This window comes from Oryza glaberrima, chromosome 11, assembly GCF_000147395.1.
Source record: "Oryza glaberrima chromosome 11, OglaRS2, whole genome shotgun sequence".
Classification (NCBI taxonomy): domain Eukaryota; kingdom Viridiplantae; phylum Streptophyta; class Magnoliopsida; order Poales; family Poaceae; genus Oryza; species Oryza glaberrima.
The window spans coordinates 3,582,799-3,608,941 of record NC_068336.1 but is presented as its reverse complement, the minus strand read 5'-3'; the positions used below and the strand labels follow the sequence as shown (position 1 = coordinate 3,608,941).

The 26,143-nt window shown below is 46.6% G+C and overlaps 1 protein-coding gene and 1 pseudogene across 1 annotated transcript; both read left to right on the top strand.

The window, feature by feature from the left end:
- Positions 1 to 2,204: 2,204 nt before the first annotated feature.
- LOC127755949 (uncharacterized) lies at positions 2,205 to 3,029 on the top strand. The gene has a single exon (XM_052281554.1). It carries the CDS (start codon positions 2,235 to 2,237, stop codon positions 2,850 to 2,852), a length of 618 nt encoding a protein of 205 aa, XP_052137514.1. The 5' UTR covers positions 2,205 to 2,234; the 3' UTR covers positions 2,853 to 3,029.
- A 2,868-nt stretch (positions 3,030 to 5,897) lies between these two features.
- Positions 5,898 to 9,858, top strand: LOC127754643 (uncharacterized; annotated as a pseudogene).
- The last annotated feature ends 16,285 nt before the right edge of the window (positions 9,859 to 26,143 follow it).

Sequence of the window (26,143 nt, the reverse complement as noted above, 5' to 3'; positions counted from 1 at the left end):
CTGAGCTCGGGACCTCCACGGGAGCGAGGCGGCGAGGTAGAGGTCCAGCGAGGAGCAGCGGCGGCCTTTCGCTCGCTCCTTCCTCTCCTCTCATCATCTCTTGTGTTGATATTTTGTCTCTTGAGTTGATATTTTGTGATGATTTCGATTTCGATTTCGATTTGGATTTTGTTTTCGGGTTGGATTGGATTGTGTGATAATTTGGGGTTTGCAGAGGAGGTGCGCGCTGGGCGACGGACGAAAATCCTCTATGGAAGCCTTATGATTTTTTTTTATGAGGTATAGATTTGCACTTCAGCATTAGGTTAAAAAAAAACAATGACAGATCGTCAGGTTGGAAATATACTGTTGACAAACAGATAATAATCCAAAATATCTAAGTCTAAACATACATGCCAACAGAAATATCCAAAATATCTAAAGTCTAAACATAATAATCAACAAACCATCAAAAGTGCATTCGAGGCATTAGGAGCTAAAGACAAGGAAACCTCACGAATTAATACATATAGCAGCAAACACATTTTTGTCACAGATTAGTACAAACATCTTGAGTCAATGCTTTTCCCCCTTTTCGGTGGACTGACCAAAACATGTAGCTTTTGCTATTTCTCAGACCAAATTATGGCTATAGGCGCTAGAATCCTAGTTCTTCAAGATCATAATGAGTCATAATTGAGTTGTTAGATCTAAACGTACATCAAAATTATTTCATGGTGGTGTCACGAGGTACACAAAAGGTTTAATTCAAGCGGTGAAGGATGAACTTAACAGGAAGACCAAAAGGATTATAACACAAGTTGACACACAGCATTAGGTGAGGATGTCAACTACCCTAGAAATTTATCGCATTTATTTTTCTCTCCACTAAACACGTACGGAGAGTCACATCGCACTATCTTAAGAATCAATTCTCATAATATGTCATAAAAAAAGAGGGTACCAATAAATTACTCAATATAAGCAGGCACATAATAAATGTTGATATAGCTAAAAGTAGAGATACAATCTGATTCTTCTCTGCTGAATTAAGGCTGAGTTTGTTCACTGGCTTTCCCAACTCATCTTCATCGTTTTTCGCGTGTACATTTTCCGAACGGTTACACGGTGATTTTTTCTAAAAATATTTTGATACAAAAGTTGCTTTAGAAAATCATATTATTCTACTTTTTATTTTAAAAAGCTAATACCTAATTAATAATGCGGTCGTTCCGTTTTATGTATCGGAGGGATTAGTCCCAAAAGGAAGGGAACAAATGCAGCCGTACTGATCGAGCGGGGGTCGTTGGTTCGTTGAGATTTTTTTTTGGAATAAGTCCACTTTGACTTTCTTAACTAGTGCCCGAATCTGATTCGTATCCCTACACTATAATACCGGATATCTTGACCCCCTAACTATTAAAATCGGTGCAATTTGACTTCTCCGACGGTTTTGGAGAACGGTTTCGCTGACGTGGCGTCCACGTGGCATCTCAGTCATCAAATAAATTTAAAAATAAAGTGAAGGGCCCACCCTAAATTAAAAAATAAAGCGGCCCGCGGCGTCGGTGGCGATTACGCGAGTGGTGGCCGCTAGAGCTGGGCGGTGGCGGTGATGCTCGTGCTGTCATGCGCTGAGAAGAAGAAAGAAGGAGAGAGAGAGGGGGGAGGATGGGAGAGAGGTAGAGGAAGAAGATGACAGGTGGGGCCCACTCTATTTTTAATTTTTAAATTAAAAATTGGGGGTCACGTCAGCAAAACCGCTCTCTAAAACTGTTGATGGAGTCAAATTGTAACTGTTTTAATAGTTGGGGGTCGAGATATCCGGTATTATGATTCAAGGATGCGAATCAGATTCGGCAATTAGTTAGAGTCAAAGTGGACTTATTTCTTTTTTTTTTTTGCCCCCGGGCCGGGGTTCAGAGTGGATTGGGCCGAAACCCCTGTCAAACCCGGCCTAACTAAAATCAGGCAGAATTCCGTGGAGCCCCGAACACAGCCGGGTGCGGGTGCAGAGCCTCTCGCCGCCGCCATCGCCGCTCATCGAAACCCTAGAGCCCTTGGCGACGCCGGCGGCCGGAGATTCAGGCCTCAGGCTACCACCCACCCAGGGTGGGTGATGCTCGAGGTCGTCGACGGCGATGGCGCCAATCACCGAGGCGACCTCCCGCTCCTCCTCCGGCCATCTCGTCCGCGTCTCCTTCCGCCCCGAGCTGAGCTTCCGCTGCTCCCCGTGCGGCAAGGACGGACCCTCGATGGACCTCGTCGCTGACCACGACGACCACTCCGTAGTGCTCCTCGAGATGCGTTACGACAAGGAAGGCTACGACGAATTCGGGATCGATTACTTCGTCTACAATTACGCCGCCGCCGACGACGACGGCGACGACGATGACCCACCACGGCCGCCGTCGTTGTCGCTGCTCCCGTCCTACTGGGATCCATTGGAGGAGGACGAAAGAAGGCGGCGTCAGGATCCGAGGGTGCACCAGCTGGACGCAGATAGCACCGGCCTCCTCCTCCGCCGCCGCCGCCGCCACGGCGAGGACGACCTCGTGGTGGCGGAGCTCATCACCACCAGGGAGAGCGAGAGCAGCAAGCTGGAGGAGGTCAAGCTCCTCGTGCTCCGCTCCGGCGAGTGGAGCGTCACGCGGGCGGAGATCATCCACGACGGCAGCAAGGGCGAGGAGCTCTCCTACTGGGAGACCGACATGGCCGTCCCCGTCGGCGACCGGCGGCTCTGCTGGGTCGACCTGTACCGCGGCGTCATCCTCGCGACGATGAGAGTGGGACCTGTACCGGCATCCCACGTGTCATCCCGGAGTACCCTGTCATCAGCACAGACGACGCTGACGTCATCTGCTTCCTCGTGACCGAGCCATACAATCACAAACAGGGGAAACCCTATTTCGAAAGAACGACATGGGAGATGACGATGGACACCAAGAACAAGACACTGCTATCAGTATGCACATACGATGATGATATTTCCCAACGAGAGCCATCTTATGGACACACTTACATTCCAAACAATTTTGCTACAAAGCCACCACCGGCCATCATCTGCGAGGCAACGACGACGATCACAACCGAAATCAACGGTAATAATCTGTCGCAATCTTTGCCATCTGCCAAACATCTGCAGGTGTCAAGGATGGCTCCTGAGGAGATATTGGTAGCACTTGAAGAGATTCCTGAGCTTTCTCGCGATGATTTGCTGAAAGCGTATAGTATTCTTTGCCGTGACAATGGCCGCCTATTTAGGTCTCTTCTTGGGCTCCCAATGAGTCTGAGGAAGAAGTGGCTGTTGATAGAAATTAAGGCTTGTCGAGATTGTCCCGTCTGCAGTGCATGTACAACTGATGGCCTATAACATGATTGATTAAAATATTTGTTATAGTGGTACTTGTATACACTTGTGGGATTAACTGTGCTAATTCTGCTGAATTAAGTTCCTTATTTGTTGTTTTTATTACACTTTGAAAAGACCGGTGCAATATTTATTACGAACTTGGGGTTGTCAAGGTAGAAAAAAACTGACTGTTTATTTTTTTTACTAACTGCTTAGATATAAAGTGACCTAATATTAAGGTAGAAAAAACATAGTGCCCGAAAATTCCATTCAAATAACTATTAATCAAAGTTCAGACTAAAAAAAAATAGTGCAGTGACAACATATAAATATATAATTGTCCCATGTCCCATATAGGTCATTTCAAGAAACAAAAATCCAATTTATCAAGATTTGCATGATGATACACCGTAATTTGCAGTCTTACATGCATGTATATAACTAGCAAACATACGCCCGTGCGTTGTAACGGGATATCTAAATTATATATAAGTATTATCCAAGCGATCAGCTGAGGTAAAGCATCAATTATTGCAGGCCGTAGATACATGTTTTTTTATAAAAAAAGAATAACTCTTTTTTTAACAGTCCATGCATACATTTTTGTTTGCTAAATATATTAATTTTCTGTAACAGTACATTAACAATATGAGGCAAAACAATCATCAGTCTAATTGTGTAACTTAATTACTGGACGAACTGATACTTCGAGATCGTATACCGGACATATATATGAATCTGCTCCATTAGAATTCAGAAGAGAATCTGCTGGTGACAAACAGCCCTCCGAAGTCCGAACAAGGGATGCACATCAAACGACAAACGAATCCAAAGCTGCCAGCACGTCGTAGGAAACACTTAATTAGCTCGTAATAGAAGGTTGTTCAATAACAGCCAATAAAATTCTGAAACGCAACAAGTAGCATATAGAGGACTCTGACCAAAAGCAACACAATTACTTGTTTTAGCCCTGCTACAGTGGTTTACGGATAAACAAAAGGGACCGTGTACATATATATCTATTGATAAATGAAATGCTAACCGTGATTCTATGGCTTCTGTAGCAGCAACTGCTAGGTTGCCTTGATAAGACATTAGGCTTGTGTTCATTGGTTAATGTAAAAACTCTTTAGCATGACTTGTGATGATTTTGTTATGGAAACAAATGTTGATATTAACAATTTTTTTGTTATGAATGAAATGAGAGTGAAGGTCAGCAGTTCTTATAATTTCATTTTGAAAATGACAATTCAAACAAAATGAGAACCAAAGAGGGCAATTTGCTTGCACTAAAAGAAGTTCCTTATCAATATCACATAAACGTCAGTGGCTTAGGAGGATGTTATCAGTTTATAACTACTATTGTCCATGGAAATTGAAATGAATTTATATATTTTTGTCTTGTAACATATACTAGGTAACGTGCGTTGCACGTGCACGATTACTAGTCTATTGATAAAAAATCCCACATCTCATCTTTCGAATTTTGGACTGTTAGATATGCTTTAAGATTCGTGCAAAGCCCTTAATCCTAACTCCTCTCCTCCCGTTCCCTTCAAGCATTCTGCCACCACAAGCCCGATCCCCTACCACTACCGCGCCACCGCCTGACTCGCCGACTGGCAGGAAAACGTCAAAGAAAAACATGAGATTGACATCTCATGACTATATAATTACATAGCAATTATTACAGATATAATTCAAGAGATGCAAACATTTTCAGAGACGCATGACAATCCATTTCTAAACTGGGTTTTCCTCTTGGAAAGGCAAAAAATTTCGGTGGGCACCAATTCTGAAATTTCGGGAAATTTTTTTAGATATTTCGAATGATTTTTTTTGAAATTTTAATAAATTTTATTGAATTTGAATAAATTATGACCAAATTCACAAATTTGAAAAAAAAAATCCAAAAAGTTTGCTCAAAATATTTGCTTGCAAGAGAGGGGCAAAATTCTTCCGAAATTTCCATCCTTGTTGCTAATACACATATATGTACATTTTTAGAGGGGTTATACACAATCGGATTCATACAACTATTTCAAACAGTAATTATACAACAAAATGCAAATGCAAATGCAAGGGACGAAACATTATGAACAAATCAGAGATTAAAGAGGTGGGGGAGGAGAGGAACAAACAAACAAGAGATTTGCTCCGGTCCAGCCAAAAGTATCTCGAGGTACTATACCCAAGGTTTGAAATTTCGAAACTAAGATTTCTACCGCAGGTGGGTGAAAGAATCGAAATTTTGGATTTTTTTCGTGCGAATTTTTTTGAAATTTTGACTGATTTTTGAATAAATTTGAATAAAATATGAGCAAATTCAAAAAAATGTAAAAAACCGAAAATTTCGGGCGAGATGCATGTAAGCATTTCGGTCCTGTCCTATATATCCGAATAAGGCGTAATTAAAATCAGAGTTCCGTCGAGCCCTGAGCACAAGTCAGCCTCTCGCCGCCACTCATCGAAACCCTACAACCGCCGGCGACGATGGCAGCCGCATGCTACCACCCTGTGCAACCATTCTAGCAACGCCTTCGTCATCAACACATGGACGCTAAGGATGAACGACGACGACGACGGCATGGAGTGGACCATGGACGCCATTGTCGACGCCACCAAGCTCTGGTCCCTCGACGCCTACGCCAGCATCCCACGTATCACCCCAGAGCACCTATCGTCGGCATAGACGACTCTGACGTCATCTGCTTCCTTTTGCCCGAGCTACACAGGAAATTCTACGTCAACGTGATGACATGGAAGATCATGATGAACACGAAGGACAAGACATTGCTGTCAGTATGCCGATATGATAATGATGTTTACCAACAAAAGCCATCTTATGGACACACTTACATTCCTTGCAAGATCTCCACTTTATACACAAACCATAGTAGCAACAATGGTGCTACAAAGCCACCGGTAGGTCGTCAGCAAGCCATCAACAATTACAACTGAAATCAACGGTAATCAGTCGCAATTTTTGTCACCGGAGTCATCTGCCAAACATCTGCAGGTGTCAAGGATAGCTTCTCCCGAGGAGATCTTGGTGGCGCTCGAAGCGATTCCTGATCATGCTTGTGATGATTTGCTGAAAGCGTATATCATTCTTTGCCGTGACAATGGCCGCCTATTTAGGTCTCTTCTCGGGCTCCCAATGGGTCTAAGGAAGAAATGGTTGATGATAGAAATCAAGGCTTATCAAAACATTTACTCTACATGTACAAGTACAACAAATGACTTACATCATGATTGATTGAAATATTTGATTCAAATTAACTGTTGGATTGCATTGGTTCTGCTGAACTGTGTTCCTTCACTACTACAATATCGATTTTTCATTACGTCAACATTTTTTTTGGCGGCCACACACGATCACCGCCAGCGAAAATACTCCAACGGTATAGGTGGGAAACCGTCCGCTAGTCTCCCCGTATTGCTTTACAATCTCCACTCAACGCATATCACCTAATAGTTCTTTTAGCATTACACTAGCTCATTCATGAGCAAGGTTTTAAATCTCCAACTATACCTGCTATCTCCCCACTATCTCCAGGTACAAATTGTTCAAGCAAGAACTAGCTATTTGCTGTCATATGCAATGTAATTGCTGTTAATCAATACAGCCCACTATTAATTGTATGAGAGACTGATAGCTAAATGTCGTGTCAATCGATTTAAAATGCTGCTCGTGGGCTACCATATTACAGTACTCCTTCCGTCCCAAAATAAACCAACTTTTAGTGTTTGAAATTTGTCCTAAAATAAACCAGCTTCTACCTTCCTACCTACCATCAATCTGTAAATCGAGAAGCTTTATTTCTTCAATACCCCTCATATACCCGCTCATCAGTATAACTTTGCTATTAATTAGGGCCATTTTGGTCCTTTGTCTCTCCTCTTATATCCACCTTGGGAAGCTAGGGTTGGAATTTTTGTGGGACAAAGGGAGTACGTCTCAAGGCAACATTTTGTAGTCATTATCTTGGACTATATACAAAAATAATGTGGAAAAGTTAAACGTGATGGAGCCGCATTATTCCTAGGACGTGTCTACAACGAGGCCGTGCGCTGGATTGTCATAACCAGCTGTCCCAATCTCATACCTAGTTGCTACTAGTACACCTAAAATTGCATGCATTTTTTTCTTCTTATAGAATTTTCTCTTGAATTACACCATTACGTTCATTGCAATTAAATCTTTAGAACAAGATCTTACGTGACTATATTTTTATAAAAGAAATATCTATGTTGTAAATTACTTTTATTATATATGTATAAGTTACTTTTCGATTTTACTAAATTACTTCTCATACATTCATAATGTTGTGAGTTGTTTATTTTATAATCATTTTTAGTTAATAACATAATTTGTGCTAATTAAATTTAATTTCTATATAGACTCATGGTTTTACCTTCATAATAGATTTACTTTTAATGTCGTGACAAAGTTACTTTCCTTTTGTTTTAAGTTACTTCCATAATATATGTAAATTACTTTTAGGCTTTATTAAATTTATTTTTATATTCAAACATATTATTAATTTAAAAATAATTCATTTAAATTGTAAAAGTAAGTTAGTTATGCAATAGAACTCTCTATAACATTAGAAGTAAGTATATTATGACTAAGTTGTAGTAAGAGACTGTGGAGTAAATTCATAAGCAGTGTAGAGAATATTTTCAAGTAAATACATTTCTGAAAGTAAGTTCGATAAAATCTGAAAGTAATTTACATAAATCATAAAAGTAACTTAGCATAAAATACAAGTAAGTTGTTAGTACAACATTATAAGTAAATCTGTTGTAGGGATAAAAATGTGAGTCTATCTAAAAATTTAATTTAATCAGGATAAATTATGGAATTGACTAAAAACAATAATAAAGGTAATCAACTCGGAGCATTACGAATATATAAGAAGTAATTTAATCAAATTTGAATGTAATTTATATATATATGATAAAAGTAACTTACATATATAATAAAAATAATTTACAAACATAAATATTTTTTCATCATAATATAATCATGTAAGATCTTGTTACGAAGATTTAATTGCAATGAGGACAAAGATATAATCAGATCTTAGATCAAATAAGTAATTTAAGACAATATTTTATAAGAAGAAAAAAAACATGTATCACTTAATAACAAAAAAGGAAGATGTGTAGTATAACATCTCTCTTTTTTTTCTCTCTCGATCCTGCTCCTGCTATGTGCATGTGGGCCTCCCTGTGATAAAAAGTAGAGAAAGCTACAGACTAGTGAAGAAGATCGAATGGTTGTGAGTCGTGTCGCGTGATAGGACTAAAACGAGAGACTTCTCGATTTAAATTTCACGTTATTCCTAATCAAACTCATTTCAGGTTTTTTTTGTTGAGTCCAAAACGAAACATGTCTAGGTTTTATAACTCCGTGGATCTACCGTGTTAATTAAGGACGAACTGCACGCGATCTGCGTGACGAACCGATCGATCAATCTGCTCGCCGCCCATGGAAACCCAATCGACGGCGACACCGTCTCCTGGTGCTTCGTCGGCGACCGGAGGCGGAGGCGGCGGTGCCTACCCACGGTGGGTGATGCTCGAGCAGCGAGCCGTTCACGACGACAAAGAAGACGACGACGGCGAGGACGACTCCCGCTGCTCCGCCGCCGACGTCAAGATCAACACCGAGGCAGCCTGCCGCTCCTCCGACGGCCATCTCGTCCGCGTCTACTTCCGCCGCCTCGTGGCTCCGCCGGCGGCGTCGCGCGTATGCTTCCGCTGCTCCCCGCCGTGCGGCACCGGCACCGGGAGAGAGAGAGCCAGATGCGACAAGCCATTCTTGTGCGTCGTCGCCGCCGCCGGCGACTCCCTCCTCCTCCAGATGACATACAATGGTCAGCTCGATCGCTTCGTCTACAGCGCCGCCGACTCGCCGACGTTGACGCTGCTCCCGACCCACGCGCGGCGGCAGCACTGGCTGGACGTGAAAACCACCGGCCTCCTGCGCCGCCGCCGCCGCGACGGCGAACTCGTGGTGGCGGAGCTCACCGTGAAGAAGGGCGACACCGACGACACACCGGAGGATGCCGAGCTCGTCGTGCTCCGCTCCGGCGAGTGGACCGTCACGCGGGCGCCGATCATCCACGAAGACGGTAAGGCCGAGGAGGTGTCCCGCTGGCGAACCGACATGGTCGTCCCCGTGGGCGACACGCACCTCTGCTGGGTCGACTTATGTCGTGGCGTCATCCTCCTCTCCGCCTCCGACCTGTTCGACGAAAGTCGTCCCCGCCGGCTAAAGTACACGTCACTCCCCGTCGAGGCTCCCGCCAAGAAATTCGACGACGACGACGGCGGAGAGTACGCGATCAACCCACGAGGATACCCGGAGAGAAACCGGAGCGTCTGCGTCACCGGCGGCGGCGCCGCGCTGAAGTTCATCGACGTCTCGCCGCGCTGCTGCTGCGGCAGCCCAGGCGCCACCACCCTCTGCCACAACTCTAGCGGCGCGTTCGTCATCAAGACATGGACACTCATGATGAACGACGACGACGACACGACGTCGACGACATGGGCGATGGACGCCATGGTCGACGCCGCCGAGCTCTGGTCCCTCGACGCCTACGCCGGCCCACCACGCCTGAGACCAGTATACCCCATTGTTAGCATGGACAACCCACACATCATTTGATTCATGGTTTGCAAGGAACACTGGGAGTCATGCTTCCACTGCGAAAGGACAATATGGAAGATCATCTTCGACATGAAGAGCAAGAAACTACTCTCAATTCGCTACTACGATGAGTCCCAGTGTCAAACTTGGGGGGTACATTATGGAGATGATTACCTTCCTAGCATGATCTCTGATTACTTCAATTCTAATGGCAAATATACAAGTCATAATGCGACAACAAGCATTAACGATCTCATCGTCACTAATTATTTACCGCAGTCATCTCACAAAGGTTTGAAGGTGGTGTCATCAGAGGTACAAGTTTCTGATGAGGAGATCTTTGCGGCGCTTGAAGAGATACCTGACTTGGGTTGTGATGATTTGCTGAAGGCATATAGCATTCTTAGTCATGACATTGGTCAACACCGGTTTAGATCTCTTTTGGGCCTCCCAATGAGTTTGAGGAAGAAATGGCTATTGATAGAAATCTAGAGTAGAGAAGCTAGTTCCATCTGCTCTGCATGTGCAGCAAACATGCAACATTTACATGCTTGAAACTCTTGGTGTACAATTGGAGTACTTTTGCTGGTGGTAGTAGATTAATTGTGTGCTGAACGTACGGTTGTATTGTGTGGAATTGTAAATTGGAGTACTACTACTTTTGACACTTGACACTTAACAACGTATATTTTGGTATTGAAGTTGCATTCACAAAACCACACTATCGACGAATGCATCCACATGTGAGATAACGTAATTTTTTATCTACATATATTTTGGATGTGGACGTGGCATCGCAAATGTTTCACTTAGGAAGAAGCTCCCAAATCAACATTCTAGGAGGAACAACCATATCATCTTGCAGGTGGACCCGCTTATTGATAGTGTAATTTTCTAAAACTTCAATATAAAATATACTCCCTCCAGTTTATTTTGTTTGACGTTGCCGACCGGTTCGATTAAATTAAGGAAGCTGTGAATTTACTTGTTTGCCCTTCACCCTTATCCCTTTGCATTGATACGTTTCGTCTCTGCAGGGGGGAGAGGGGAAATTTGCAGACGGGAGGAGGGCTTCTGAACTGCGAGCGTAAAAAAAAACGCCTTTTGAGTATGAACTGGAATGTCAAACAAAACAAATGGAGGGAGTATGTAGTTAAGTGTCAAGTGTCAAAATGTGTGGTTTTCTGCAACTTGGACCATAAAATATGTAGCTTTGTGAAATTATTCTTTCATGTGACACTAATTTATATAGTTGCTAATAATATAATATGAAATACATTAATGGTTAAAGGATATCGCTAAAGACCGTGTAAAAAGGAGAAAAAGGACAATACGCCATTCCATTTGGTGGGTTTCGACGAAATACCACCCAATACGATGCAAAGCATAAAATGCCACTCAATAGGTTATCTTTAATTAGGATATTTTGCCACTTTGAGAGGTTTTAAAACCAACCCTGGAGAGAGAGGAAGAGAGGGGAGGGGGAGGGGAGCACCGGCGAACGTTGAAGGCGGCAGCGTCCGTTCTCGTCGCCGATGAGTGCTAAGCGCGAGCGGTCAGCACGTGTGGGCGGTGCCGGAGGCGGTGAGCGCCCGTAGGTAGCGTCGGAGGCGAGCTGCGAGCACACGCACGGGCAGCGTTGGAGAGCCCTCCCCGTCGTCGTCGTCGTCGCCTCCTCCTCCCTCCCGTCGGCGTTGCCCTCCTCCCACATCGCCGTCGCTGTCCTCCTTGATCAGCGCCGTCGTCTTCCTCCCCCATCGCAGTCGCCGTCTTCCTCCCTCATCGCAGCCGCCGTCTTCCTCCCTCATCGCCACCGTCTTCCTCCTCTCGTCTGCCCATTGCAGCCCGCCCCCGTGCGCTCGCCGCCCGCCGCCAGCGAGTCTGAGTGTCATCCGACTCAACCTTCCCCGCTCCTCCCTCTTCCTCTCTCGGTCCTCCCTCTTCCTCTCTATCCATAGATAGGAGTATTTTAGTCCTAAAAACCTCTAAAGTGGTAAAATATACTGAAAGTAGTCTATTAAGTGGTATTTTATCTTTTGCAATGTATTAGGTGGAATTTCGTCGAAACCCACCGAATAAAGTGGTGGTATATTGTCCTATTCTCGTAATAAAATGGGAAAGTATAGGTTTATAATTTAGGACACAAACGAGTTCTACGTACACGCAAGCAAATCTGTTTTTCGATTCCTAGTCAAACTCAAGTATAGTAAGTTCGTAAATTAATCCAAAACGAAGCCCCGTCTACATAAACTCCGTGGGCCCCACACCAAACCAACCAGTGTAAATACGGATTACCACATCCATCTTTCTCCGCCGATCATCTCGCCGCCGCGCGCCCATGGAGGCTCAACCGACGGCGGCGACGCTTCCTAATAATTCCGGCGGCCCATCGCCGGCGGGAGGCGGCGGCTGCCCTCAGTGGGTCATCCTCGCCGAACACGTTCCTCTCGAGGACGAGGACGAGGGCGGCGACGACCCTAACTCCTGCTTCACCGCCGACGCCGCTAGCAAGGTCACCGACACCGAGACCGAGGCGGCCTCCCGCTCCTCCGCCGGAAATCACGTCGGCGTCTCCTTCCTCCTCAAGGCGCCGCCGGCGGTGTCACGCCTACGCTTCCGTTGCGTCCCAAGCGGCAGCCGCGGAGGCGATAGACGGTTCCCCTCGATGCGTGTCGTCGCCGTCCACCGCGACTCCCTGCTCCTCCGGATGCAATATCGGAAAGGGCGCGCCTACGACGACGACATCGGGCTCGACTACTTTCTCTACAACGCCGGCGCCGCCGCCACCGCCGTTGACCCGCCACGGCCGCCGTCGTTGTCGCTGCTCCCGACTTACTGGGAGACATTGCAAAAGGAAGAGGATTATGATGAAGAAGATAAGGAAGATGATGGTGGAGAAGAAACTTATCGTGGTCGTGGGTATCGGCGTTGGGCGTCCCCCAAGCGGTGGGTCCGCGATCTGGGTGTCAAGACCACCGGCATCTTGCACCGCCGCGGCGACGGCGACGACGGCGATCTCGTGGTGGTGGCGGAGCTCATCGCGAAGGAGGAGGACGGCGGGACGCCGGAGGAGCTCCTGGTGCTCCGCTCGGACGGCGAGTGGACCCTCACGCGGCCGCCCGTCGTCCACGACGACGGCAAGGCCGAGGAGGTGTCCCGCTGGAAATCCGACCTCGTCGTCCCCATCGGCGACACGATGCTCTGCTGGGTCGACCTGTATCGCGGCATCATCGTATGTGACCTGTTCGACGAAATTCCCCAGCTGCGATACGTCTCCCTCCCCGTCGATGCCCCCGCCGCCAAATTCGACAACGGCCGCGGCGACTACTCCATCAACCCGCGGATGTGCCCGCGGCAGAAGCGAAGCTTCTGGGTCTCCGACAACGGCGGCGAGCTGAGATTCCTCGATGTCTCGCCCCGCTGCTGCTGCGGCGATCTAGGCGCCACCACATGCGATAACGCCCGCAACGCCTTCGTCATCAGCTCATGGACGCTAAAGATGAACGAGATGAGATGGGTGATGGACGCCTTGGTCGACGCCACCGAGCTCTGGTCCCTCGACGCCTACACTGGCCATGGCCTCCCGCGCGTCAGACCGGAATACCCTCTCATGATCATGGATGATCCGCGCCTCGTCTTCTTCGTGGTGCAAGAGGAGTACCAACCGGAAATATCATTTTCTGATAGGGGAAAGTGGAGGGTCATGTTCGATATGAGGAGCAAGAAAATATTATCAGTGAGCCAGTACGATGAGTCAGACACGTCGTGGCAGCCATATTCTTGGCTCACTTATTTCCCCAGCAAGATCTCAAATTACTTCACTTCCATTGGAGCTTGTAGCAATGTTGCAAAGAGGCCGCTGATTGTCACTGACAAGCCGGCAGTAAGTTGTATCGTCAGTAGTAATTCATTGCGATCTTCCTCGTCGCGGGAGTCATCTACCAAACATTCTCAGATGTCGAAGGGAGTAGTAGCTTCTCCTGAGGAGATCTTGGCGGCGTTAGAAGAGGTTCCTGAATTGGACTGCGATGATATGCTAAGAGCGTATAGTATTCTTTGCGATGACATTGGCCGACACCGATTTAGATCGCTTTTGGGCCTCCCGGTAAGTCTAAGGAAGAAATGGCTATTGATCGAAATCAAGAGTAGTGAAGATTGTTCTATCTGCTCTCTTTGCACAACAAACATGCAACATGGTTGAACTTATTTCATTGTGATGAATTGTACTTTTGATCAATAATTAATCTATGTTTTTTTCCTGGGCGTGCTTATACTTAATTAAACACAAGACGACGGTTCCTTCTTAAAGGCGTTATTTTCAACTTTGTGTTTTTGTCCGGTGGCTTGAGTTTTTTTTCCTCCTTTTTGGTTGTGTGCATCCTGATGTAAGCAGATCTGCCAGAAAGGCAGAAACACAAATAATTTTCGTGAGTGTGGAAAACTGTCATGAAAACTATAAAAAACGCTAGGGATATACTTTGTGTCGGCAAGCCGCCACGCTAAAACACTCGCGAGTAGAGCGACAAGGAAAATAAATTTTCTTGGTGGTCAGCCACCCGTGATTATTTTTTTGGTGGAAACCACCGCCAAGGAAATGATGCTATTGTTAGGTTCGTGCAACGCCCCGGATATAAATGAAACCACCATGTTAATTCTTTTTCGTGACGGTGTTAATTAAGCCCCCTGGTTTAATCCTTTTCGGTATGGTGCAGATCCGCCAAAGTTTATTCAATTTTTCGTCGGTTCTTTTTTATCCCTCATAAAAATCCTACGCACTCATGAAAATTCAGGTTTCTGGTAGTGGAGGCTAGGTTTTGTTTCATTTACTAATGGCAATCTTCCCATTATCCAAAATATAATATATGTGATCGAATTGGTAGACAGATGATGAAATAAATATTTGGAGATGTTTTAATTAGGATTCCGAGCTCTGCGGCTGTGTCACTAGGTTTTATACATTTTAGGAGAAAGTCTAAATAACCCTCTAAAACTTTGGATGGAAGACTGTGCACCATGAACTTTGAAATCGGATATTGAGCCCTCTAAACTTTATAATACCATTTATATATATAACCCCCTAAGGTTGTTTTGCATAGTGATTTTTATCTAATTTGTATATAAGTTGGATGAGTTTGATCACATGACATACACATTAGACATATATATTAAAGTTCTGAGTTAAATATTTCTTTGTACTACTTGTTAACTCTTACTACAAACAAGTACCAGTATAATAATAGTATAACATCACTATATAAGAATAAATTGATGACTAAGCAATAGACGCTTATTTCCGTGTGATCAGTTGATAATTCCTAAACCAACTTGTTCAGGTTTTGAATTCCAAAAGTACGGAACACCTCTAGATTAATTTATTTTGGAACATACTCCCTCCGTTAAAAAAAAACGAATCTAGAACTAAATGTGATACATTCTAGTATAATAAATTTGGACAAAGGTATCTCCACATTCGTAGTAATAGGATGTGTCACATCAGTACTAGATTAGTTTTTTATGGGACGGAGGGAGTACTTGGTTAGTTTAATTTTGGAATACGGTAGTAAGTACGAGGGAGAGTAGTAGTATTGTATGATCGATCCGTATCCGATTCACCGTCGTCTTTCTTGTGTGTTTTATAAACGGACCAACAGGTCCTCTAATTAACTCTCTCCGGCTTAACGATAGAACCGATCCATCCATCCATCCTCCTCAGCCCCTCCTTGTCCATGGAAACCCAACCGACGGATGGCCGTGGCGCCGGTGCCGGCTACCCACGGTGGGTGATCCTCGACCGTGAAGCCGAATACCTACACGTCAACCATCCCTGCTCCGCCGCCGCGGATGCCAAGACCGAGGCGGCCACGCTCTCCTCCGGCGGCCACACCGTGCGTGTCGCCCTAGACCTCAGGGCGCCGGCGGCGGCGTCGCGCGTGTGCTACACCTGCTCCGTTCCCGTCGACCCGGCACTAGGGCCACCCTACATGAGCGTCGCCGCCGCCCATGGCGACTCCCTGCTCGTGCTCGTGTCCTTCAGTTACCAAGAAGGGTACGAGCACCACACGGACACGATAGATAAGTACCTCTACAACGCAGGCGCCGCCGCCGCCGCCGACCCGCCTCGGCCGCCGTCGCTGGTGCGTCTCCCGGCTTACTACAATGGAGAAGAGACGACCCTTCCGTCGCCGTTGCCGCACGATCTTGATGAGAAGACCACCGGCCTCCTGCGCCGCGGCGAGGCCGAGGCCGATCTGGTGGTGGCAGATCTCATCGTGAAGGATGGGGGTGAAGCTGACGCGCCGAAGAAGGAGGCCGAGCTCCTCGTGCTCCGCTCCGGCGAGTGGAGCGTCGTGCGGGCGCCGATCGTCCACGACGACGGCAAGGCCGAGGAGCTGTCCTTCTGGGAAACCGACATGGTCGTCCCAGTCGGCGACCGGCGGCTGTGCTGGGTCGACCTATGTCGCGGCATCATCCTCTGCGACATGTTCGACGACGGCGACGAGACTCTCCGGCCGCGATACTTCTCGCTCCCCATTGAGCCCCCCGCCGACGACCGAGACCGACGGAGATGCCAGATGTCAAAGAGAAGGGTCTGCGTCACCAATGGCGGAACCGTGCTGAAGCTCGTCGACGTCTCCCCGCGCTGCTGCTGCGGCCGCCGCGGCGCAACGCAGTGCGACCATTCCAGCGGTGTCTTCGTCATCAACACATGGACACTACATATGGACGGCGACGATGATGACATGGCAGCTTATTGGACCATGGACGCCATGGTCGACGCCACCGAGCTCTGGTCCCTCGACGCCTACGCCGGCGTCCCACGCATCAATCCACAATTCCCCATCGTGAGCATGGATGACCCTGATATCATATGCTTCCAAGTGCCCGAAGAACACAAGATTGGAAGAAAAATGCAATCGTGGTACATCATGCTCGACACAAGCAGCAAAACATTGATGTCAGTCTGCCGTCTCGATGAGTCAAGCTCGCTTCAATTGTCTTATGGATATGCTTACTTTGTTAGCACGGTCTCTCACTGCTTTAATTCTTCTGATGATGGGGGGTTCAACAATGATGTAACAAAGCCGGCACTGATGATCATCGATGATAAGGTGGCAACAAAAAATAATATCATCGCTAATGATTCATTGCAATCTTCATGCGAGTCATCTGCCAAAAATTCCAAGGTCAATTCTCCTAAGGAGATTTTGGCTCTTCTCCAAGAGATACCGGAGTTGTCTCGTGATGATTTGCTGAGAGCGTATAGCTTGCTTTGTTATGACAATAATGGCCGCCGGCTCAGTTCACTTTTGGGGCTCCCAATGAGTCTGAGGAAGCCATGGCTGTTGATGGAGATTAAGGCTAGTGAAGCCTGTTCGGTTTGTTGTGCATGTAGAGCAGACATGCAAAATGTGTGAAATACTTTGTGTAGTACATTAAGTGTGTGACTGTGTGCATTGCTGTTTGGTTGATTAATTGCGCTAAATCGAGCAGCTTAATTCTCGTATAATATAGTTTTTATTTTAGGATATTTTATGATTAATTAACGAGAAAAAAATAACAATTGTTTGCAATTTCCATACTGTAGCTATTCTTTTAGCTAATTGTGCTAACTCATCTTCTTCCACCTCTGTGAGCTGAAAACACAAAAAAACTAACACATTTACTATAGGCGTTGGTTAAAAAATAAACCGGCACATTCCACATATAATATAGATGAAAAACTGACACTTATAATATATTATAGGTGTCGGCTTTTTTAAAAATAACGCCACCCTTAAATCGAGCCAAGCCGAACCGCACCACACCTTCTCATCCACCGCATCCTCTCCTCCTCATCTCTTCCTCATCCACCCTTCTCTCTTGGCTCTCTCTCTCTCTCTCTGGGTTCCCCCCTCTCTCTCTCTTTCGGCACTCTTAGTCGCAACAACAACGGCAACGGGAGGAGAGGCGGCAGTGGCTGGCGGCGCCACCCCCTCCGCCAAATCCAATGGGAGGAGATGCGACGACAGCTACGTGTGGCGGCAGGAGGTAGGCGGCGGCAATGGCGTGTTGCGGCGGGAGGAGAGGCGACAGCGTTTTGGGTAGTGCCCTCCCCTCCGCCAGATCCGGCGGGAGGGGAGATGACGACAGCGACGTGGGGCGGTAGGAGGCAGGCAGCGATAGTGGTGGCGGCGGCAGACGACGCCTTCCAACGTGCTGCGGGATCCGCTTCTTTATCATTGCTGACGAGCTGTGTTGCTCATCTGCAGCTCCATCCTCTCCACAGAGGCTGTTGTCCATCCTCTCCATCTTCTTTGTGTTTTGCATTTGTGATGATGTTCTTGGATCGATGTTTTTGAATTCTTGAAGCCAATTAATTCTATGAATTAAATGTTGGGTAAAATTGGGTGAGGGGGGCACCGCGATTCAAGCCGATGCATTGATCCACTTTTTTTTTTTAGATTTTTGGGATCTTAAAGGTGTCCGTTTTAGAACTGACACCTTTGATTTCTACCATCTGTGCCACTTTTCAGGTGCCGGATGGAAAATCCGGCACCTAGTTGGCTTTCCAACCGACACCTATCTAGGTTTGTGTAGTAGTGGAGTTGGATACCAATTGTAGGTTTGTGTACACCATGTATGACAAAACCGCTCTGGATTGGGCCGAGGGGAGGTAATTTGTCGGGTATTAGAAGTTGAGGGTGAACAATGTCTGATTTTCGGATTTAGGGGGTAATTCGGTCGACCACGATAGTTCGGGGGGGGGGGGGGGGGGGGGGGGGTAATTCGTACTTTTTCCTTTTGAATTCTTGAAGCCAATTAATTCTATGAACTAAATGTTGGGTGAAGGGGGGCGTTGCGATTCGAACCGATGTATTGAGCCAGTTTTTTTTTTTGGGATTTTTAGGATCTCAAAGATGCCGGTTCCAAACCGGCACCTTTGATTTCTATCATCTGTGCCACTTTTTTAGTGTCGGTTGAAAAATCCGGCACCTAGTCGGGTTTCCAACCGATACCTATCTAGGTTTGTGTAGTAGTGAAGTTGGATACCAATTATAGTCCGACCCAACCGCGTTTTTTGTTTTAAAAATTAAAAAACGGACGAAGCAAATCTCCGCGTACGTGAAGATCAAATCGAGATCGATATCCTCTCGATCGCCACGGTCATGGAGACCCAACCGACGGCGGACCATGACGGCGGCGTCACCGCCGGCGCCGGCTACCCACGGTGTGTGATACTCAGCCGCAACGGCGACGACTCCTCTCCACCCTTGTCCACCCCGGACGACAAGACCGAGGCGACCTCCGTCTCCTCCGGCGGCCACCTCGTCCGCGTCTCACTCTTCCTCGACGCGCCGCCGGCGTCGTCGCGCGTATGTTTCGACTGCTTCCCGCGCATCCACCGGGGCGCCAGCCTGATCGTCGTGGCTACCCACGGCGACTCCGTGCTCGTCCGGTTGAGCTACGGAGGACGCGGGTACGGCGATGTCGGCGTGCTCGATTACTTCGTCTACAACGCCGGCGCCGTCGCCGCCGACCCGGCCGCCACGGCCGCCATCGCTGTCGCTGCTCCCTGCCTACGTCACCAAAGCAGCGGACGATGAAGAATGTGAAGAATGGCAAGCATATGAAGAAGAGAGTGAAACCTGGCCGCGCCACCATCATCAGATTCATCACCATCTGGATGAGAAGACCACCGGCCTCCTGCGCCGCGGCGACGACGACATGGTGGTGGTGGATCTCGCCGTGCTGGAGGGCCACGTGCTGGAGGAGGAGGGGGACGCCGAGCTCCTCGTTCTCCGCTCCGGCGAGTGGACCGTCACGCGGGCGCCGGTCGCCCACTTCGTCGGTAGAGCCGACAAGCCGCCGTCGTGGATCACCGACATGGCCGTCCCCGTCAGCGAGCGGCGGATGTGCTGGGCCGACCTGTACCGCGGCATCATCCTCTGCGACGACGTGTTCGACCAGAATCCGCAGCTGCGGTTCGTGCCACTTCCCCCCGAGGCCCTCACCGATGAAACCGACGACGGCTACAAGCGGGATTACGCCATTACGGACCGAAGCGTTTGTGCCACCGACGGCGGCGCCGCGCTCAAGTTCATCTACATCATCTCCCGCTGTTGCTGCGGCCTCCCCGGCACAACCTTCTGCGACAATTCCAAGGAGGCCTTCATCATCAAGACCTGGATACTCAGGATGGACGACGACGACGACGACGACGACATGGTTTGGACGATGGACGCCATGGTCGACGCCACCGAGCTCTGGTCTCTCCATGCCTGCGCTGGCCTCCCACAAGCCAAACCAATATTCCCCATCGCGAGCATGGACGATCCCCATCTCATCTGCTTCATGGTGCAGGAGCGAGAATTCGAGGGAAGAAGAAGAAGATACTGCCACATCAAGAGAACATGGATGGTCATGTTCGACACAAGGAGCAAGAAACTCTTGTCAGTCTGCAGCTGCCGCGATTGTTGGCTCATATAACGCTCCGCTTTTCGCGTGGCGTTAAAAAACTAATGTACAAAAATCCTAATTGCGAAAATTTAGTTCTTTGAGTGTTGAGTCTAAGTTGTGCCATAGATCTCAATTTAAAATCCCTCTCTTGTCTCAATACCCTGATATCAAAGATCACCTCCTCAAAATTTCCGTTCCAAAATAATCTCGAAGTTCGAATCCTTCTATTCGGATTTCACTGCAGAAACCCTAACCACAGATATCGCCTAATTCCGGAATCCAAAACCAAACTCCAACCCTAAAACCTCTCCAATCAAATTCCCTCCTTGAGCTAGCTCTAACATCCAAGCGTCCCCCTCTCCTCGTCTCCCTCGCTTTATCTATCGTATTATACCGCCACCTCCTTTGTTTCACCCTGAACATTGATTTCTCCTTTTGATTCCCTCTCAAATAATCCTTGAGCTGCCAAATACAAATATATCCCTAAAATATCAATTCTCGCTTTGAACTTCAACCACCCATCGACATCGAAAATCACGCCTCATCGAAATTCCTTCCCATTTCCGAAAGTATCGAATTCGATCTTTGAATCCCCTCCTTGGCTTCTCCATATTTTGTTGAGTTCAAATATCCAATTTGAATTCAAATCCAATGTCAAATGCTCCTCAAATTCCTTGAAGAAATTCCCTCGAAAAAGTCTATTTCACCTCCCTCTTGGTCGTTGGGCCGTTTTTCCCTTTTCCGGCCCATCGTCTCCTCTCGGCCGCTCCTCCTCCTCCCCGCACACACGTGCTCTACCGCCTGTCACGCCCGGAAATTCACTAATAATTTCCGAACTAATTTGTGCATAAAATCCTCGTCCAGGAATCAGCCGAGGTACACAAACTGACAATTTAATATACAAACCCATCATAATAATAACGTTACATACTTACAAAAGAAAAGAAAAACAACAGCAGCGGAATTAACGGTCTAGCGATGGCTTCAGTTCCACTCCCACAGGCAGCTCAACTGGGGTATAAGCCAAACGTCTTCTCCTTCTGGATCCTTTTTCTTCAACTGAGGTTTGATTGATTATTGTAAGAATGAGCATATGACATACTCAACAAGCCACACAGCAAATATGCAAGTGCACAAGGATACCAAAGGATGGCATAATATAGGGTTCATTTGCGAAAACAACATTTAGCAAAGATTTAAGAGAAGTAAAACAGTAGAGTAATTAATTAGAAATTTTAATCAACACTGAACAGCACACCCATGCTGCTCAGGCCCAACCATCCTGAACAACCATACCCAGCTGTACAGATCGAACTCCAAACCAGGAGCTAAACAAATTATTACCAGTTATTGCATCAATAATTATTTGTGAGAGGTGTGAGACTAATCACGAAAAACATTGCTCAACTCGCCCATAACCGCGGGCACGGCTATTCGAATAGTTTTACTCTGGCCAGAGGTGTACCACTGTACCCACAAGACACAGCCTCAACATCATGTCTACCATGCGTCGCGATACTGGAAAGTACCCGAATAGAGGCTATGACAATACCCCCTGCACAACACAACTCACCACAGTGCACCATTCCTGTATCATAATCACCCCCTCTATAAATATAACCAGAGGCATGGACTCCCCAGCGACCCCCACGGACTTCTCGCCGCTTCTCAGTCTGGCACCCCGTAATGAACCATGCTATACAAAAGATAAAACCGTTGCCCACGCTGGCTTGTGGTTGGCACGGTTAATGTCTCACAACAGTAGCTCGCGAACCGGTCCTTAATTGTCATGAGCACGACCTTCAAAACCATGTGCTCACAACCCACTTTAATCCAGTTTTAATTATCAATTAATTAACATAACACGATTAACCATCGTGAGCTACCATTAAATATAACCATAATTAATAATATAGTATAATTCACCCCATTAATGATGCTAATGTTTCTAAGCATGGCTAAGCAATTATATATATATAGCATTTAGCTGAACCAAACCAATATATAAGGTCCTAGCTAATCAAATTATAACCCATAGGAAAATAAAGTCATCTTTAGCCATTAATTAATCGGGAAAGGCTCACCACCCGATGACATTCGAAAATAATGCATAAGTTGAAATAAAACATCAGCTTTAAACGGGTTCAACATGCTCAAAGGGTTGTTTGGGATCCGTGTGACTTGCCTTGAGCTTCCTCAAACACTTCTGAACCTTCCTCAACGAAAACGCTCTCCTCCGGAACGTCGGAAACTAAAGCGAAAGAACAAAATCAACAAAACAGTACAAAAACAAGCATAAACAGTACATGTGGATATTTTTAACATGTAGATCTTGATTTTAGATGAATTTAGCAACTTGAACCACTCGAATCCGAGTTACGATGATTTAGTTATGAATTTCCGAAGATTTAATCTACTAGAAAATCGGGAAAAAGAAAAACCGATGATGTCATGATGACATCATCAATGGTGGCCGGCTTGGATGGCAAGCTCGCCGGAGCTAGAGAGGCCGGCTGCGGATTTGGAAGGCATGCACACGTAGAGAACAACGAGACGAACGCAACGGTGCTCATAAACAAGTCTAATGACGGACGACGATGGCCGGCGGCGAGGTGAACGGCGGCGGCGGCTCGGACCTGCCAGCGGCGAAGCTCCGGTGGTCTGCGGCTAAGGGGGACGGGCGGCCGGGCTTCCCCTCACCACGGCGCACCTCTTGGCGGCGGCGGCAAGCGGCGGCGACGTCGGAGGCGGCGGCACGACACGGCCGGAGGTGGCCGGCGGCGACGGCAAAGCTAGGCGGCAGCGGCGCGACGGCTACGAGGCACGGGAGAGGACGGAAGATGAGGCAAACGAAAGAGGAGGACTAGGGGGTCCTATTTATAGCCTTGAATTGAATAGATCGGACTCCTCCCGCAAGAAATCGCTCCGGGAAATCAAAAACTCGGTTTTGGAGATAAACTCAAAAACGAGTTCGATTCGGATAAAATACTCAACGATTAGCTCCGATTTTTGGGGTAAAGATAGAGGAGAACGAGATGATCAAAACCCCTCAAACAATCGGAAGAAAAGGGGAGAGATTGAGGAGGAAACGGCGCGGCAAAGCGGCTCGGCATGGCAGCCAACTCGGCTCGGCCGGCGGCTGGAGCTTGAAGACGCACTGTAGCGACAGAGAGGTAAACTAGACTTTTGGCTGGGCTTCTACTTCCAAGGACTGATTAAAGAAGGGACAAAAAGCAGACTTCGGGAAAGAGAGGGAAAGGACTGCAGGCTGAGAGGAGACTGGGCCGAGAGTGAGAGGACTTTTCCTAATTCGGCCCGAAAAGGAAAAGGTGAATTTTAATTACTTTTCTAATTAAATTAATCACTGAAATGATCTTTGAATTGTTAAAAATACTTCCAATGTCAAATAATTTCAAGAAAAATCCTGAAAATACTTGGACACTCAAAGTACTTAACAAAATTATAATTAGACCATTTAATGATTAATTTAATATGTGGGTAATTACTGAAATGTTCTTTGTATAATTAAAATTAGGAATTGAGCTCCGAAAAATTTGAGAAAATTCCAGAGAGTATAATTAACCATGGAGAATTTAATAAAAAAATAAATCCATCCATGCCTTATATTTAGGAAATTTTATTTCCCACATTTAACTTCACTTGTAAATTAATGAACATTTAATATAAATTCTAATAATAATTTATTAAATAATTTATAAATCCTAAGACGAAAATCAGGATGTGACACCGCCTCCTCCCTCTCCCGCTCGTGGGCTCGGCCTACCAGCCGGCCCATCTCCTCTCTCACTCTCTCCCGCCAGGCCATGGGCCATTTCCTTGCAGCCACCCATGAACCGAAGTCTATGTTTCCTCCCTCCACCAAATCACTTCTCTTACACAAAAGTCCATCTATCCTCCCCACCGTTTGCTGGCCCCACGTGTCAATGAGTCAAAGATATTCTTGAGAATGTCTTAATCCGGAGATTCCAATAATTCGTCCCCTCGAGCCCGCATGTCAGCGGATGTCAATAATATTCTTGAGAATATTATTTCTATAAATTCCATAAACCATTTCCCGTATTCCAGAAAATTCTGACAAATCATCTCCTTGTCCAGAAAAATTCATTTAAACTTCCAAAATTCATATCCCTCGATCCGTTCGTCCGATTGCCTCCGTTCCACTTCCAATAATTCCATTAAATTGTGATCTATCTAATGGCACTATTAATTAGCCTAAATAGGATATTTTATTTGGTCTTTTTTTAGGTTTTTGATTGTTTGCGCCTAGTTGCGGTTACCGGATATTTTTCTTCAAGCGGAATTTTCGAAGATTTGTGAAGCTTCATGAAGACCCTGAGCAAGGCAAGCCACCTTTGAAAATATTGAGCCTCTATTTGAACTTCTATTGTAAATTGTTATATCATGTTCCCTTGTAACCATCTAGTTGCGCCTCGATAATTCGTGCACTCTGTGCGAGTATCGACGGTCGCCTTCAAACTTAAAATTTGAGTAACTTCTTGGGTAAAACTTGGTTTACAAAAGCTTTGGAAAACCCGACGCCTGGGTCGGTGCCTTGTGAAAGAAAATGAGTTTTAAAAATGAAACTCGCGACACAAGGCCATTCCTGGGTGGAATACTTGTGCGGTCGCATTTAAGGACCGATTCCTTTGGAATTACATCCGAGCATACAACATTGCGACCACATGGGTGCAATGGGACGTCCCTGGCTGAGTAATTAGCTAATCAGGGGAACCATGATGCCAAGAGACATGTGGATTCAACGGGGTGGTGTCGGGGAGAACCCTCGGGCTTCCTGGCACAGTATGGTCTGGGACCTAACCTGTTGTTGGTTTGGGACCCCTCTCGTTGGCATATGGAAACCCTGTGTCGGCTTTGGAAATGCCTTGTCATGAAAGCCTCAAAGTCGCCAGACGTGGCTGTTCTGCACGGGCTGGGTGACCCAGGTTAGTAACGTCGTGTGGGTAAAGTGTACCCCCTCTGCAGAGGTTATCAAACTGTTCGAACAGCCGTGCCCACGGTCATAGGCGGATGTGAGGTGATTCCTTAGCGTAGTTTTTGTTTTACCCTGTTTTATGAAAAGGTGTTAAGGTTTGGGAAACCTAATGCTTGGGAAGCATTTAGCTGTCCGGGGGACAGCGGGACCGGGAGTCCCTGGAAGTGATTGGTCGTTTGGGGACCACTATTATCGGGAAGTTTGGAAAATTGGTTTGGTTTGGGAAAACCAGATTTGAAGCCAACTCTGGGAGTTGTGCAAATCTTGATAAATAAATTTGTTACTTCTCACCTCCCGACCGAGCTGAGACTTGTCTCGCTCTGGTTGTGGAAAGCACACACTTAGATTGTTGAAAACTTGAAAACAAAACTGTTTGCAAAATAACAGCCTTCCCTTGAAGCTTGCATTAACCACCTAAGTTCCCCTGGCTTGCTGAGTACGTAAGTACTCACCCTTGCTCTCTATATAAATATAGTTCTGCCAGCTCCGAAGATGAAGTTGAAGTGAAGTGAAGATTAGGGTTTCGTCCTAGTTCCCTGCCGTTGCCTGTGGCGTTGGGTGTTAGTCCGTTGGTTGGTTCTGCTGCTGCTGCTGCTGTTGGTGTTTGCCTCGTCCGTGTCGCCGGTTGCATTATCGGGCTGTCTGAGCTGCAACCTAAGTTAAGGTAAATAAGTCCTCTATTAATTATAAGGATTTGCAA